This window comes from Trichosurus vulpecula, chromosome 2, assembly GCF_011100635.1.
Source record: "Trichosurus vulpecula isolate mTriVul1 chromosome 2, mTriVul1.pri, whole genome shotgun sequence".
NCBI classification, from domain to species: domain Eukaryota; kingdom Metazoa; phylum Chordata; class Mammalia; order Diprotodontia; family Phalangeridae; genus Trichosurus; species Trichosurus vulpecula.
Genome location: NC_050574.1, coordinates 377,550,662 through 377,568,386, shown reverse-complemented (window position 1 = coordinate 377,568,386; position 17,725 = coordinate 377,550,662). Strand labels below are relative to the sequence as shown.

The following is a 17,725-nucleotide window of genomic DNA, read 5'->3' as shown; positions in this document are numbered from 1 at the left end:
GTCACATGTTTCACTAGAATTCTAGGAATAACTGAAGGAGAATTTTTCTTTTGAAAAATGATGTAAATGATTTTATAAATGAAATTGGGGCACTGAAAGAATTGGAAAAGAAATGAGGGCTCAGGAAGAAAGACTCAGAAACAGAATTCACATTTTAGCACAAGAGGTAAAATATACATGAAAACAATAGATTTCTTGAAAATTAGAAGGGACCAAACAGAAGCTAATAACGCTATAAGAAAATAAGAAAAATTAAAGCAAAGTCAAAAGATTTAAAAGCGGAAGAAAATGCAAGATGTTTCACTTTTAAAAACTTACTAATAAAACAGATCAGGGAGAGATCATTTTAGAATCATTGGACTACCGGAAGGCTAAGACAAAAAAAAAATCTAGACATTATACTTCAAGAAGTTATAAAAGATCTCTTACGCACAGAAGGGAAAGTTAAAAGAGAAAGAACCCACAGATTACTATATAAAACAAAACCCCAAAATGAAAATTTCCAGGAATATCATAATTAAAATTCTGAGCTTTCAAGCCAAAAAAAAAAAAACCCGAAAAACTGCAAGAGCCAAAAAGAAAGTATTCAAGTACAGAGGATCCACAGCCAGGATCATATAAAATTTTGCAGCCACAATAAATGGATGTGGAGAACATGGAATACAATATTCCAAAAGCCAAAAGATACAGGCTTACAACCAAGAATAATTTGTCCAGCAAAACTGGAAAAGTTGATATACATTGGAAAATTCTATATAAAAGATCCCAAAGAAATATAAGGAAAACATTAAAGACTAATTATAAGGCACTCATTAAGGTCAAACTATTTACTTGTTATTTATATGAAAATGTTATCAGCACTTGTAAAAGTGTCATCGTTACTAAGGTAGCTTGAAAGAAAGGTTGGGGCTGAGTTTTTTATGATGGGCTGATTCTAAAAAACAAAATTGGGTAGGAAAAGGTAAAAAGGAGGAACTATATTATAAAAATGGGGTATGAAAGGAAGAACTAATACAGAGGAAGCAGGTTGGGGTGGAGGGTTGGTAATGTTGGGACCTTATTCTCATCTGGGTTAAAGAGGAAACAATGTGTACATCTGAAAGGGTGTAGAAGTCTTCTGAACTATGTAGACAGGTAAGAAAACTGGGGGACAGGGTGGGAGAGGGACTTTTAGAGGGATGTGTGGATTGGGATTTGGGAAGGTAGAAGAAGAGAATGGGAGGGGTGTGTGGATTGAGATGGAGGAATAGGATGGGGGAACTCTCTTGGAGGCATGGGTGAAGTGGGTGCTGGGAAGGTGAGGAAGAAGATAAAGTAACAGGGATAGGGTAAAAAGGAAGGCTGAGAAAGAAAATAGTGAATAAAAATAAGATGGAGGGAAATTCACAAATACTAATTATAACTTTGAATGGGAATGGGATGTTTATAGCAGCTTTCTTTGTGGTGGCAAAGAACTGGAAATTGCAGGGATCTCCTGAAATTTCAGGAAATTGCTGGGTGTATGGTTGTAATGGAATACTACTGTGCTATAAGAAATGGTGAACTCAGTGATGTTAGAAAGGCACGGAAAAAGATGATGACGAGCAAAGTGAGCAGAACCAAGAGAACATTGTATATAGCAACAGTGGATATAGTATATAGTAATGCTGTTTTAAGAACGACTACAAGTGACTAAGTCATTTTGATGATTATAAATACACAAATTACAAATAAAGAACATAAGAAGATGCTATCTGCATCCAAAGAAAGAACTGCCAAATAGAAGTATGTATGGAATAATTTTACATATATATATATATATCTACCTATTTGTGTCTAATGGTGGCCATCTCTAAGGTGGCAAGGGAGAAAAAGAAGAAAAAAAAGAAATTTACATGATACACTGTAGTATATATCATTGTATATTTGGAGGGAATAGCAAATTGTACAGGGTAGGTCTGCAGTTTTATGTGCAATCATCTTTTTTGTTGTCCTATGTTTTGTTTCATGAATCGAAAAATAAATTAAAAAACAAAACCAACAACTGAATATAATCCTATAGGTGAAAAAAAAAATGGATCTTCAAGGAAACAGAGAATTTTCAAGCACTCCTGATGAAAAGATCAGAGCTGAGCAAAAATCTTGAAACACAAAGTAATCAAGAGTGACATAAACAGGTAAACATGAGTGGGCAATTAGAAACAAGCAAACAAGGATAAAGTGTTTATACTCTAATGCAGGGCTGTCCCGCCTTAGGTTTTTATTGAAACAATAGACAATATTTTGATTTGCCATTTTAGTGAGAGCTCTGAGGGAGCTCTGCTTCATTTACTGAAGCATTTATGTAAATTTTTATGCTTGTAGGCAGGCCTGCTCTAATGGAGCAAACTGATAAAGGTCCCCCATCAGAACTCCAAAATCTTCAAGGGTCATAGAGAAAGCCAAATAATGCCTGATAATTTGATGATCATGACAGAAGAAAGGAAGCAGGGGTGGGGGAAGGAGTATATACTAAGGACAAAAAGTGATAGGAAGGGTGGGGAAAATTGTCTCCAATAATCAAGATGACCACGTAGAAGAAAATGCAAACAAGAAGGAAGAGTTCAGGAGGAGTGAGTGGGTGACATGTGACTTAGACATCTTGAATCAGATATCCTATGGACATCTTAAAATCAACATGTCCAAAACCAAACTCATTATCTTTCTCTCAAAATCCTCCCCTTCCCTGAACTTCGCTAACGATGTTGAGAGTAACATCATCCTCCCATCCCCCATGCTCGAAGCCTAGATTAATTGCAACCTAGCTCTCAAATTCTTTTACCCCCCTCTCCCATATCCAATCTGTTGCTGAGGCCTGTCCATCTCATCTTTGCAATATCTCTCAAATACTTGCTCTTCTCTCCCCGATACTGCTACCATCTTTGTGTGATGCCTGTATTAATGCAACCTGATGGTTGCTCTGCCTGCCACAAGTTTTTCTCCACTTTCTCCAGGGCAGCCTTCCTTCAGCTATCAAAATGATTTTCCTAAAGTATATTTTATCTCTATTCAATAAACTCCAGTGACCCCTCTCAGCTCGAGGATCAAATGTGAAATCCTCTGTATGGCATTCAAAGCCCTTTATTATAATGTAGGCCCTTCTTCCCACCTTTCCAGCCTTATACCTTACACTATCCCACAGATTCTTCAATCCTATTACACTGGTTTCCTTGCTGTTCCTTAAATAAGACACTTTGTTTCGGGGCTTTGAGCATTTTCACAGGCTGTCTGTCATTTGTGTAATGCCCTCTTTCTTCATCTCTGCCTTCTGACTTTCCTGGCTTCCTTCAAGTCTCAGCTAAATTCCCACTTTCTACAAGAAGCCTTTCTGAATCCTTCTGAATCCTTCCTTCTGTTGATTCTGTCCTGTTTATCCTATACATGTCTTGTTTATTCATAGTTGCTTGCATGTTGTCTCTCTCATTAAGTTGAGAGCTCCTCGAATGCAGGGAATGCCCTTTTCTTTTCTTTGTATCCCTAGTGCACAGTACAGTGCCTGGAACATAGAAGGCACTTAATAAATGCTTACTGACTTACTTGAGTCTCACTTTCATCTGAACAAGTCAATGGAAGGAAGAATATATACAAACACATTTTGGGAAATATATACATTTAATTCTTTAAGGAAACAGAAAGAAAAGGAGAGAAGTGGGGCAGCTAGGTGGCACAGTGAGTAGAGCACCAGCCCTGGAGTCAGGAGGACCTGAGTTCAACTCTGACCTCAGATACTTGACACACTTACTAGCTGTGTGACCTTGGGCAAGTCACTTAACCCCAATTGCCCTGCCTTCCCCCCCTCCAAAAAAAAAAAAAGAAAAGAAAGAAAAGGAGAGAAGTGAGAAGGAACAAAAAAAAAAGGAAGGTAGGTTAAGGAGTGGATTATTCATAAACAAAACAAATTCTAACCATGGAGGATAGGTCATGAAGAGGTTTAAAAAGGACAGAAAGAAAGGATTAGAACTGATTGAGCTCTAGATGAGAGAAAGAAAGGGCAAGGGAACAGAAATGAATTCCAACAAACCTCAGGGAGTGGGAAACAGACGGAGAGGGGAAAATATAAGAAAATAAGATGAAGGAAAAAACACAATTAACAATTATGATTATAAAGTGAATGGGATGAGTTCTCCCATAAAATTGAAGTGTATAGCAGAACAGATTAGAAAGCAAAGTCTGACAATATGTTGTTTATAAGAAACACACTTGTGTCATAAACATTGATACAGATTTAAAATAAGAGGCTAGAGAAAAAATCTATTTGCTTCTGCTGACTTCAAAAAAGCAGGGGTAGCACTGATAGTCTCACAAAAAAAAAATCCACCAAAAACAGACTTGATTAAGAGATAAACAAGAAAACTACATTATGTTGAAAGGCACCACAGACAATAAATTAATATTAATACTAAAATGTAGGCACTGAATATCATAGCATTGAAATACTGAAAGCAAATGTTATGAGTTACATGGAGAAAGGGATACCTCGCAGTCCTTTTATTTGCCATCACCCCTACAGTGGCTACTCTCTCTTCCCTTCCTCATCTTTATTCCTTGATGAACCAGTTCAATTCTACACTGTCCTCTTCTCTCAAGTCCCTTGGTCCCTTATGGTATTGTCAATCTTGCACTGCCACGCCTCAGTCTTGAATTACTCCCACCATGTGCTGCCTTTGTTCCCACTCATATACTGCTAAACAAAGCCGGAAAAAGGATCACAAAACTGTGTTGATTGTGTCCACTACAAATTTATGCTATATTATATAACCTTAACTGGGCCCTCTCTGCTTCAAGGCAATCTTTTTAGAATTCCCTATCCATTCACTACAGCACCTCTTGCAAATCTTTTCTTCCTTTTGCAAATGTCCCATGGCTCCCCTCTCCCCATCCTCTCAGCTAGGACACTTTCCTTACATTTAACTGAAAATATTGAGGCTATTTGCTGATATCTCCCTCTTCTCCTCTACCATTTATCTCACTTCACTCATGACTTCCCCAACTATCTCCTCCTCCACCCCTGTCTCACAGGAAGAGGTGGGCCTTCTTCTTGCCAAGGCTAACCCACATGCCCAAATAATCAATCCCATTCCATCCCATCTTTTCAAGCAGATTGCCCCCTCTATCATCCCTACTCTCCCATTTTCAATTTTTTCCTTGTCTACTGGTTCCTTCCCTACCAGCTAAAACATACCTATGTCTTGCCATCCTTAAAAAAATCCTCACCTTTTCTGTCCATTTCCACTATATTTCATTCTTTATCTCTCCCATCTATAATCAGTGCCTCTACTTCCTTTTCCTTTCCCTCTTTTCTCTTCAATGTGTCAGTAACAGCATCATTCAACCGGACAGAACCGCTCCCTCCAAGGTTTCCAGTGACCTCTTAAGTGCCAAAACTACCAGCCTGTTCACAGTCCTCATCCTTCTTGACCTTTCTGCATTCTTTGACAATGTTGATTGTCCTTTCCTCCTTAATACTCTCTTCTTTCTGGTTTTTCTCACTTCACTCTCTCCTGTTTCTCCTCCCACTGGTCTGATCACTCCTTCTTGGTCTCTTTTGCTAGCTCTTAAGTCAAGTCATGTCTAATAATCATGGGTGTCCCCTAAGCTCTGGTCTGTGTCCTCTTCCCTTTTCCCTCTTTGTTTTTAGTGGTCTTAGTTCCTATGGATTCAATTATTAATTATACTTCTCTTGTATGCCCTTGCCCCTCTTCTGCCACTGCAACAATCCTGGTGCAGACCATCATCACCTCAGTGCCTAAACTATTGCAATAGCCTACTTATTGTTCTTTCTGCCTCAAGTTTCTCCCCACTACAATCCATCTTCCATTCACTATCAAATTAATCTTCTTAAAGTGTAGTTTTGATCATGTTCCTCCCCATTCAATTAAATTAATTAATTAAATCCAGTGCTCCCTACCTAGTTCAGGACTCCTATTCATATTGTAGAGCTCTCCCCATGTTGGTTTTTGGATGGGCTTGGTGAGATAGTTTTATACATGGAGTGTGTTTAAGGGTTCAATTCAGGTTTCATCTTGTCTGTGAAGTTTTTCCTGATATTTCTCTGGTGGCTCTCTCAAATTCTCCTACGGCACTTTGGTTTCCATTATCCACTTCTCCTTTCATTCCCTCTCCCTCTCATCTCTCTCATTATTTTATCTATCTATCTCTCTATCTATCTGTTTTGTCCCCGCTAGTGGAAAGCCTCTTGAGAGCAGGGACTATTTTGTTTTTGTCTTTGTATCCCAAGAACTTAGCACAATATTTTACAGAGAGTAAGAATTTGGCTTATTTCTACTACCTTCCTTTTCCAAACCAGTTGCCAATGCAAGTCACCACACTAGGCCATCCAGTGGTCTGCACCAAGCCATTAGCTATCTGGAAAAAAAAAAAAACAAAATAATTTATCATTAGGTTATCATTATCTATTTTTCTTAAATTTGGGCATGGGGTATAGCTTGTACTTGTGTGTAGTATGGGAGAAGATTTCATTTCAACTATATTTTTTATGAATTTCTAATTGGTCACTGAAATACCATCACTGAATTTGAAAATTTAGACAACCTTTCTTAACATTTGAAAAAGACTCTGGGCTTAATTTCTAGTAAGTTTATTTTTAGTAATTTTGATAAGTTTATTGTCAAGTGAGCTTAACAAATGTTTGGCTAATGTTAAATTCAAAAAAAATTTTGTTCGTTTAGTTTTTTTTTTCTTTCTGCAGAGTTTGATAAGGTGCTTTTGTTACCAAGATTAAAATATTAGCAAAACTGTTTCCTCTTTCTAGGAAGTCCAGAACCATACCAGGTGAATGTCTCCCAGTGTACTGCTGCCCCCAAAGCATTCCCTGGGGCTGTGTACCTCTCTTGGGCTTATCTGGCTGTAGAGCAAACTCTGAGAACTTAACGTCAATATGAATATTTATTTTAGAATATAGTCACTTTGAGGGCAGAGGCCATGTTGACTTGTCTTGCTTTGCACAGCACCATAAATTTGGGCCCATTACTTAACAAAAAGCTTCTAGATTACTAGATGCTCAAAAATAAAAATACTCAAAAAGTAAATGGTTATTCCCCGTTAGGGCAATGATTTTCAATTTTTTTTGAGCTGAAAATCCTACAATACATTTGGTTTTACAAAGCAATCATCTTCCCTACTCAAAAACTGGGAACTGAAAACAACAAAAAGGACTATACAGTATAATGAATGAAAATAAGATAAGACACTTTGATAATTTCTTCTAGTCATTTTAAGTAGAAAACCAATGAACTTAGGATAAATGCATTATACATACAAACACACATAGAAATTAATGCATATACAATAAAAGTTCAAAGAATTATAGATTTAGAGATAAAAGTCCCTTAGTGACCATATGGCCTAAAATCCTCATTGTATAGTCCAGGTACTGAGGCCAAGAGAAGCTAAGTGACTGGCGCATGGTAACATAGCTATAGCAAATGTCTGAGGCAGGATTCAAACCCAGGTCTTCCTGACTCCAAGTCCAGCACTTAGGGTTGGACCTATAGTATTGGATTTTCTTCTTCTTTTTTGGTTGCCTAATGTGATTTTACTAGTTTCACTTAAAAGAAGTAATAATTTAGGTTACTTAGGAAGCAGTTGAGGTTAAGCAATTTGTCCATGATGCCAAAATGAATATTCCTCAGAAGCATGACTTGAATACCAGATTTCCTTACTCTAAGACCAGGAGTATATTCATACATACTCCCTCTCTCAATAAACACATATGTATGTATATATTTTTACTTTTAAAATTATTACGTATTATTAGGTTATATGTGTGTATGTATACGTGTACACACACATACACACACTCTTTATGGAGATCAAGCTGACTGGAGGATGAATGGGAGTGGGTTGGGTAGGAACTTGAGACAGGGAGACTAGTAGGCTATTGTATTAATCCAGATGTCAGATGATGACTTGCATCAGTGTGGTTGCAGTGTTTGAGGAGAGAAGGGAGCATATACGAGAAAAGTTACACAGATATGACAGCATATGACAAATGACTGGATATTGAGAGCAAGAGGGTGAAGAATTGAGGGTGACACTGAGATGGCAAGCATGAGATGGCAGTACCTTCAATAGTATTCAGGAAATTAGGAAGAGGGAAAGGTCTGGGTAAAACATAATGATTTCAGTTTTGGATATGTTGAGTTTAAGATGTCTAAAGGACATAGACTTTGAGATGTGTGATAAGGCAGTTAGAGATGTGAGACCAGAGACTGGGAGAAAGAGAAAGGTACAAACATTTATTAAGTATATACTATATGCCAGGCACTGTGCTAAGCACTTTATAAATATGATCTCATCGATCCTCACAACAATCTTGTGAAGTAGGTGCTATTATTGTCCGCATTTTGCAAGGATGGAAACTAAGGCAGAAAGACATTAAATGACTTGCCTAAAGTCACAGGTAGCAAGTGTCTCAGGTCACATTTGAACTCAGGTCCTCCTGACTTTAAGGCCAGTTATCTACTTACTATTCTGCCTAGTTGAGGTTAGGGCTTGCCAAGTGAATCTGGGAGACATCTGCACAGAGATGAAAATTGAAATCATAGGAGCTGATGAGTTCACCACATGACATTATAAAGAGGAAGAAAAGGAGAAAGCCTAAGGACAGAGCTTTGGAGACCCCTGTGGTGAGCAGACATGATAGGAATGATCCAGGAAAGGATAGAGAGCGGGAATGTTCAGACAAGGAGGAGGGGGAGTATCGTGGAGTGTCAGGGGAGAGCAGTATGATGAAAACCTAGAGAGAAGAGAATGTCAAGAAGTGAGCGATGGACCATATCCAAGGCTGCAGAGAGGTTAAAAAGTATGAGGATTGAGAAAAGGCTATTAAATTTGGCAATTAAGAGATCATTAGTAACTTTAGAGAGAACAGTTTAGGTTGAATGATGAGGTCAGAAGTCAGACTGCAAAGAGTTAAGAAGTGAGTGAGAGGAAAAGAAATGGAGGCACTGATTGCAGAAGGCCTTCCTAGGAATTTAGCCACAAAAGGGAGGAGAGATATAGGATGAGAGTTAGTGGGGACACATGGAGCAAGTGAGAGATAGGAGAGACATGGGCACATTTTTAGGCAGGAGAGAAGTACTCAGTGGACTTGGAGTGACTGATAATTAGTGAGAGAGTAGAGATGATGATAGAGGGGGCAATTTTCTGGAGAGGATTGGATGGAATGGATCACTTGTTCATGAAGAGGGGTTTGCCTCCTCCTTCATCACCTCCATGTATCCCCTTTCCCAAATCAAAGCACTTAATTCCTAATACTTTCCAGCTAACTCTAAGAGAAAAACAAAATTATAAATTAATTCACACTGAGATGTTCCTATATTACCCCTTTGCCAAGGGCTTCTTCATTTTAAAAGAAGTTCCTTGGAAAACAAATGCCTAAAATTTAAAAAAATCTTTAAAGGTTGAATGGGTCACCTTAATTGCAAACTGCAAAATAGGACCAAGAAACTTAAAAGCAACATTTGTCCTTAGCTCCAATGCTATTAGAATGATTACAATACTTCACTTTTACCAGTTACCAAGGCACAAGCCCCTATGTGTATAATATATGTAGTATTAATTTTAAGCTGAAGTACTTACCTGAGTTATGACATAGAAACCAAAATTGTGAATATTATAGAAATACCCCAAGCCAAAAAGGGTTGTAAAGGCTCCACTGGCAAACATTCCAAACGTTAGGTAATATCTAATTGGCAGGCGTTCCCCTATTATGCCACTGAAAAAGAAAAATGAGGAAGCAGACGGCAAGAAAAGTCATCACTGAACAATTACTTCCAGAATTTTTTGTGCTGTTAGTTGATCTTTAAGAAACACAAACAATTAAGAAATTCCAAGAAGGGCATAAAGCATAACTTAAATAAAACATCTGTTAACCAGAAAATGACAGTAAGCTATAATGAGGTACTTCCTTCATCAAAAAGAATTAATTTTAAAACACCAAATCTCATGATATTGTTTATTAATTAGTAAATAAAACAGGTACCTTGACAGTAGGTAATCTTTTAGAGTCAAGAGCATACAACAAAGGGATATTTTAAAATACAAACTATCAGAACTTAAGGAACATGAAATGATACAGAAATGCAACACAATACATATTTCTAGGGAACAAACTCCCTTCAATTTACTCTAATTACTGCTTGGCAAATGCGCTGCAAAGTAACATTAGCAGGAAAACCTTAAGGATTACTGAACTATCCTAAATTACTTGCTGAATAAATTATCACCTTGTGTTACATCCTGAAAGCAAAAAAGCTAATGAGAGCTGTTTGAGCCCTTTTCAAGAACCAAAAGCTTTGTAAGTGCTTCCGTTCAATGCAAACAAAAGAGGAATGAAAAGATCCAGGAGTAGGGAACCTGTGGCCTCAAGGCCCTGTGGGTTCTCAAGTGCAGCCCTTTGACTGAATCCAAACTTCAAGGAACAAACCCCCACTCTAAATCCAATGAAAAGTGTATCAAATACATTGTTTTCTGAGTTCATAAAGTAAGAGAAATCTGCCTTGATTTTGGTACCTGGCCCATTTCTGAATTGAGACAGAAGAAAATAAATTTTAAAACTGTATACTAAGTTCAGGTGTTACCAAATTCTTTTTTCCCCCAACAAACATTTGGTTAATATCATATAGAATTCAGAGTTAGAAGTGCATCTAGTCCAACATTCCCACATTTTGGATGAGAAAACAGAGCTAAAGAGGTGAAAGAAAGTTATATGTGCATGGTGTGTGTGTGTGTGTGTGTGTGTGTGTGTGTGTGTGTACATATACATATACTAAGTGCAGATTGTCATCCTAACATGAAGAGAAAACAAAAATGATTTGGGAAGGAATGGGATAAGTAATTCAAGGGGAACACAAAGGAGAGAAAGAATGTGAAGAGGCAGCCATGCTAATCTGTTTCAAGAAGTTGGAGAGTAGAATATATGTATGATACCAAGAGGGAAAGGGAAAAGCAAAAGCCCCTAGGGAATTTGGAGTTATCCAACAGGTATGAAGCTCCTCCTGTTTTGGGTGGAACTGAATTCTCTGAGGAAGAAATAGCTTTTGGTGCTTCAAGGAAAGATGAGACTGTTGTATACAATCAGAAGAAACAACCTTCTAGATATTTAAAACTTGCCTTGCTGTTCACATACCTTAGAGCTTAGCAGTTAAAAACTTCAGGATTTCAGCTGAAATAATTTTCTAGCAACTAACTCCCCAACTTGATATGTTGTACCTGCTTAAATCCTTTAATTACTGCTTCCTAATTGCTAAAGGTGTTTTTAAAAACATCACACCTTTCTAGTTCCAATTGCTTTTTAAACTAAAGGCTAGCATTTGGACAAACAGGCTGTCACCCTGGGTATTCCTGGTCTGGTGGTGCCTCTACCTGGAATTACTAGAAAAATTGACAGAACATTCCCTTTCCTCAAAAAAAAATTTATATTTAAGATGTTAAAAATATTGATAACACTTTCAAACATGCTACAGAAACCCCTTACAACACTTCCTGCTTATTGCACACATTATACTGGATGTTCCAAAGATAATTAAAACTCAGCATGTTCAAAACTATGCTTCTCTTTCTCTTCAAACCCTTCCTTCTTTCCAACTTCTCATATTACTGTCCAGGGTAACAATATCTTCTCAGTTTACCCAGGCTCTCACCCAAGATTTCAACATCAGTGTTATTCTTGATTCCTCACACTTTCTCACCCTACATATTAAAACTGTTGTGAAATTTTGATTCTGTCTCCACAATATCTCACATAAATCACTGTTTTTCCTCTTGCAGTAGACAGCCTAGTTTGGGCCCTCATTTCTTTTCACCTAGACTATTGACACAACTTTTTTTTTTTGGAGGGGGGAAGGCAGGGCAATTGGGGTTAAGTGACTTGCTCAAGGTCACAGAGCTAGTAAGTGTGTCAAGTGGCTGAAGCCAGATTTGAACTCCAGGGCTGGTGCTCCATTCACTGCACTACCTAGCTGCCCAGACATAACTTCTTAGTTGGTTTCCCTGCCTCAAATCTTATTTCTAGCCAAATCATCTTGTGCCCAGCGGCCAAAATGATTTTTCTAAAGCTATATTCTGACCACGTCACTTCCCTACACAACAAATTCCAGTGGATCTCTATTACCTTTATAATCTGGCCCCATCCTCTTACCCATGGCTCTCCTCCATTCTAGGATCTAGCCATAACGATCTTCTTGCTGTTCTTCACACACAACACACTATCTCCCATCTCCATGTATTTAAACTGGCTGTCTCCCATGCCTAGAATATTCTCCCTCTTTACCGTGGAATCCCTGATTTCCTTTTAACACTAAGCTCAGTTGCAATGTTCTATGTTCAGTCTTTTCTGATCTGCCTTTTTTCTCCAAGGTTAAGTTGTTTCTGTTTTATATGTGTTTTGTATACAACTATACACAAGCTACTTGAGGGCAAGAAGGATTTTACTTTTGTCTTTGTATCCCCAGCACATAGCACAGTGCCTGGGAAATAGCAGGTGCTTAATTAACATTTATTAATTAATTGATTGGTTGATTCACATCTTACTTTCTAAAAGTTGATAATTACTTATTTTCTTTTGATACTCAAAATTTTAAAAGGTATAATGAATTCTCAAGCTCTGAATCTTACCTTTTTGGTGTTACCAGGGCTAAGGGTTGCACACCTTTTTTGGACCTCATATATTTCATCTATCAAATGATGAAATTAGACTAGATGAATTCTAAGGTGCTGCCAATGTATACCACTGTATAGTTTGATGATTCTCTGAAACATTAGTTATTGATATAGCATGCTGAATGGTTCCTCTATTATATTTTAAGTCAAATAACCATATCTAAATAGGATGGAGTAGTTTAAAGAATGCTAGACTTAGGATCAGGGGACCTGGATTTAAATGCTGGTTCCCCAACTTACTGTTTCAAGAGCAAGTCACTTAATATTTCAAAGCTTTAGTTTCCTCATCTGTAAAATGGGAATAATACTTAAGCTACTTAACATTATATTGCTAGAAAGGTATAAGAAACTGTTAGGATAGAATAAGGAATTATTAGGCAAAATAAAAATTTTTTAAGCTCTGAATGATTGATTTTTTTCTTTTTTGGTATAAAAAAATGAAATAAAATAAGAGATAAGTAAGTAGTATTCACTTTTTATCTTCTCTGCCCACTTACAGTGAAAGAATATTAAGAGCCATGTAGATAGGCAGTGATCTTTGATTATATTAAAACTACATTAAAAGTCTTTTTTTTCCTATGTGGAAAATGGATTTGTCCTCTGGCTGGGGTAGAGACAAGAAAAAAAAAGGGGGCATCAGAATACATTTGAGGCTAGAGTTCATTGTCTAAACAGTGTTGAGTTAGGTATGGGGCAGGCATTGCTCTTGCTTCTCAGTAGTAAATAAAGTTGTGCCATGGAGCATGAAATGTCCAAGTGGTTCTATTTCCCTAGAGGCTGTGGCTTCAGGGTAGACGAGGGCCATGAGATCTAACAGAAATGTCAGTCATATATAGAGAGGAGTCTTAAAAATCAAATTAACAGTTTCTTACCTTAAATACATTCCAATTGCATAAGCACAAAGGAATGAATAATCCAATGCTCCCAGTAACTGCTGATAGTTCTTTTTATCTAAACAATGAGATAAGTTCATTATTAGTGTCCATACTCATGTTAAAAAGTGGTTTAGAGAGTGGTTTTAAAAAGGTGCAAAATTTATCTTCATCAAAGTCTGGGTAACAGTCTCGAGTCAGAAAGGGGTGAGTGTGAATATAGGAAATGTGACTTTTAATATTCTCTTTGATTTCTCAGTGAGGTGTCTGGAACTTACATACCTGTGCCTCAATTTTAAATGATCATTTCATACATATAAACATACACCAATACACACATATGTACTACATGATATATACACACATATAGATACATAAATGCACACATATATACACATATGTATGTGTATATATGTGTGTATATATATGTGTATGTATATATATGTGTGTGTGTGTATATATATATGTGTATGTATATATATATGTATATATATATATATATACACACAAACAATATAAGAAGTGACAAGCAGGACAGTTTCAGAAAAACCTGGGAAGACTGACATGAACTGATACAAAGTGAATTGAGCAGAACCAGGAGAACACTGTACATAGTAACAGCAATATTGTAACAATGATAATAATGAAAGACTTCGCTCTTCTGATAAAAAAAAAGATCCAAGACAATTCTAAAGGACCCATCATGAAAAATGATATTCACTTCCAGAGAGAACTGCCGAATTCTGAGTGCAAATTGAAAGATTTTTTAAAATTTTGTTTATGTTACTTGCTTTTTGTTGTTTTGGCAACATGACTAATATGGAGATATGTTTTGCATGACTTCACATGTATAATGGGTAGCATAGTGTTTGCCTTCACATTGGGTGCAGCAGAGGTAGGAGGGAGAGAATTTGGAACTCAAAATTTAAAAAAAAAATGAAAGCAAAAAATAAATATAAAATATTTTAAAAAATTAACAATTGGCTCTCATGAGCTTGTGAGAGCTAGTTCCAGCATATCCTGAAAATGTTTAGTTTGGCCTAGACTATGAAAGAGAAAGAACAAATGAAGGAAACAGAAGGAAAAAAGAAGGGAAGCAGGGAATTAGGAAGGAGGCAAGAAAGAGTGAAGGAAGAAAGGAAAAAAGGAAGGGAATTATTTAAATAAATTAAAGAAATTTAGTTTAGGTCAGATTAAAAGGAAGGGGGATGGAGAACCTTAGAAATGGATATTTATTGAAACAGTGTAATCAAATTTAATACCAGGAATGAAATGCTTGCCTAAAAAATGCAGAGGATAAAAATTGATACAAAACAAACAAATGGAAGAAAACACAACACTAAAATTCATAACTTTAATGTGAATGGTTCAAACAATCCAGTTAAATGAATAGGAAAAAATCTTGCATCAAATATCTCTAATAAGAATCTGATATACTTATACACATATGTATCTATATAGCACAAATATATAAGACCAAGAGTTATAACAAGTAGACAAAAAATATGGTAAAAAGTTTTCAAAAGAAGTACTCAGATTATTAACAATCACATAAAAGTCATTCCAAATCACTAGTAAGAAAAAAGCAAATGAAAAATAACATGGAGATTTTACCTTATGTACATCAAACTGGCAAAAATTACAAAAGATGGAAATAAAAAAATGTTACAGTAGTTAAAGGAAAACAGACATCCTAACTGTGATAGGACTAATATCCACCAGAGTTCCCTTATCCTTCACCCATCCACCCCACTTAGATTAGGAAAAGGTAACAAAATCAGGAACTGATTGGCCTAGAGGTAGGACAGAGCTTAAGCCATTTCTCTCTTGAAGCAGATTTCTTGTGGCCTATGGCTATATTGACCTGGCTCGCTGGTCACCAAAAGGCATAAAAAAAGTTCCACTCATGTAGGATTAGGTCCTTCCAACATAGTGTATAGACCATGTGAGTGACCAAATTCTGCCCTACTGATCAGGTGCATTTCACTATGGAAATAGGGAGGGTAGTGGTGGTGAGTCTATAGAAGCTAAGCAGTACTATATGCTTCTTTCATATTCTTGCTATTTTAGTTAAATGTTCAGTTACTTAAGTGCCACATATAGTCCCAACATCAAACCTGAAGTAACAAAGTGCCAGAATCAGGCTTCCCCCAGCATTTCGTGTAGTCAAAAATTGGGATAAGATGACCTCATGGCTCATGGCTGAGTTGGAGGTAGGGAACTGCAAATATGGAGGGTGAGATGATCAGATGGCCATATGGTAGTCTGGAACCCACCGCCAAGGTCCCTTCTGGTTGTAGCTGTCTTAATGAAAAAGGAACATGAGAAGTCCTCTTGATGGAAAAGGAGAAGAAGCTATCATTGACTTAGTGAGTTCAGGAGGAGGTTGCCCAGGAGAGTAAAGAAAGCACCATGTTCAGCCTTGCCTGGTTGTTGGTTTTTTTTTTTTTATCATCTTGGACTACCAGCATAGTAAGACCAAAAGTGAACTGGACCAGACACTCAGTAACTAGAGAGAGAGCTCTTGGCTTTTAGGGATGATACGGTGCAGGCCAAGGGTCAGCTAATGGGGCTGGTGATAGCAGTGAAGGGATCTCTCCTGATGGGGGTGGGGACTGACAGGCCACAGCCAAGAACTCACAGTATGATCTCTGACCCAGAGCTTTCATTGTAGGAAAAGAGGACAATCTGTCCATAGATGCCTCTAAGGGATCAACGATTTTGTATCATTTCTGTGGTATGGCTGTCAGGGGAGATTTTGGTGGGTGAGCCTGGGAATACTGAATGATGGTGGTATTGAAAAAGCTTCAGTACCAACTTAGTTGCTGACACAAGTGGCATGCCAGAGGCTTATGACATTTTTGCCACTTTAATAAAGATAAGCCTGATCAATGATGAAGAATCTGTGTCTGTGCCAGAAATGTTATCATCTATGCTGTGTCCTAGATATTCCTGGTGCTGCTCTGACTCATCACGGCCATGTTACACTAGGAGAACTGCAAAGATCTGGCATCACATACACGGACCATATTGTTGAGATATGAATGGGAAAGGAAAAATCCAGGATTATTGGTTCATATTTTTCATATTTTCTCCCTTTTATTTCTTCTTTTTCTTTACTCTTTGGGGGTGGAAAGATTGTAGCTTAAAGGGTTAAAGAAAAAATTAACAACCCTAAAAACCCTAAAAATTTCTAAAAGCATTTAAATGATTGAAGGTTCCCTAGAAGAGAGGTATCAAACTCTAAGCCCCAAACTCAGCAACGTGGCTGGAACCACATTAAAATGTAATTGGAAAATATTTAACGAAATAAATTAAAATACAATACAACACAGATAACATTAATTTGTGGTTTCCTGAGTCAATGTGTCCCCTACCCGTCCCATGAAGGGATCTGTTCTTATTTGAGTTTAACAACACTACTCTAGATAAAGATACTTACAACACGCAATGGGGTTGGTATGTCATAGGACTGATATCAACAATATCTACCAGGCTCTCTCTTTCTCTATTACTGCCCCTTCCTCCCAACATAGGTTAGAAAAAAGTGATTTAGTCAGGACTTGATTAGTCTGTGGGTGAGGCAAAGCTCAAGCTGTGCTTCCCTTAATATAGTTTCTTTGTGGCCTATGGCTATTTTGACATGGATTTCTGGTCAACTAGGGGCATTAAGAAGTATCACCCAGGTGAGGTCAGTCCCTTCCACACGTAGGATGACTGTGCGTATTACCATACACTGCTTTGCTTATCAGTTACATTTCCATGTGGAGATGAGGGTGGGGGTGAAATCTATAGTCTATAGAAGTAAAATACTACCATATCTTTGGTGTTTTAGGGCGAAGCAAAACCTCTTAAGTTAACTGTTCCCTGACTTTATAATTTCTTCCTAGCATTGAAACTGAACTAACAGAATATTGGTGTCAGGCGTGCTCCAATATTAATACACTGCTTGTGGAGCTGTTATTTGGTCCAATCATTCTGAAAGCATTATGGAATTATGTGAAGAAAGTGACATACAACCATCTCTGGAACCCAGAGATACCATTTTCTTTAGTGGTATAGAGATACCACTATATATGCTAGGTATATTTCTCCAAGGAAATAAAAGACAGAAAGGTCCCAAATATTTCAAAATATTAATTGCAGTACAT

The 17,725-nt window shown here is 37.3% G+C and overlaps 1 protein-coding gene across 1 annotated transcript in view; it reads right to left on the bottom strand.

The window, feature by feature from the left end:
* SLC37A1 (solute carrier family 37 member 1) overlaps positions 1–17,725 on the bottom strand; it is a 103,908-nt gene that overhangs the window by 67,874 nt on the left and 18,309 nt on the right. Inside the window, exons 4-6 of the mRNA XM_036744148.1 lie at positions 13,575–13,653; positions 9,622–9,757; positions 6,308–6,384 (exon numbers count right to left, since the gene is read on the bottom strand). Coding sequence (XP_036600043.1) covers positions 6,308–6,384; positions 9,622–9,757; positions 13,575–13,653 — 292 coding nt within the window. The remainder of the gene's footprint in view (positions 1–6,307; positions 6,385–9,621; positions 9,758–13,574; positions 13,654–17,725) is intronic.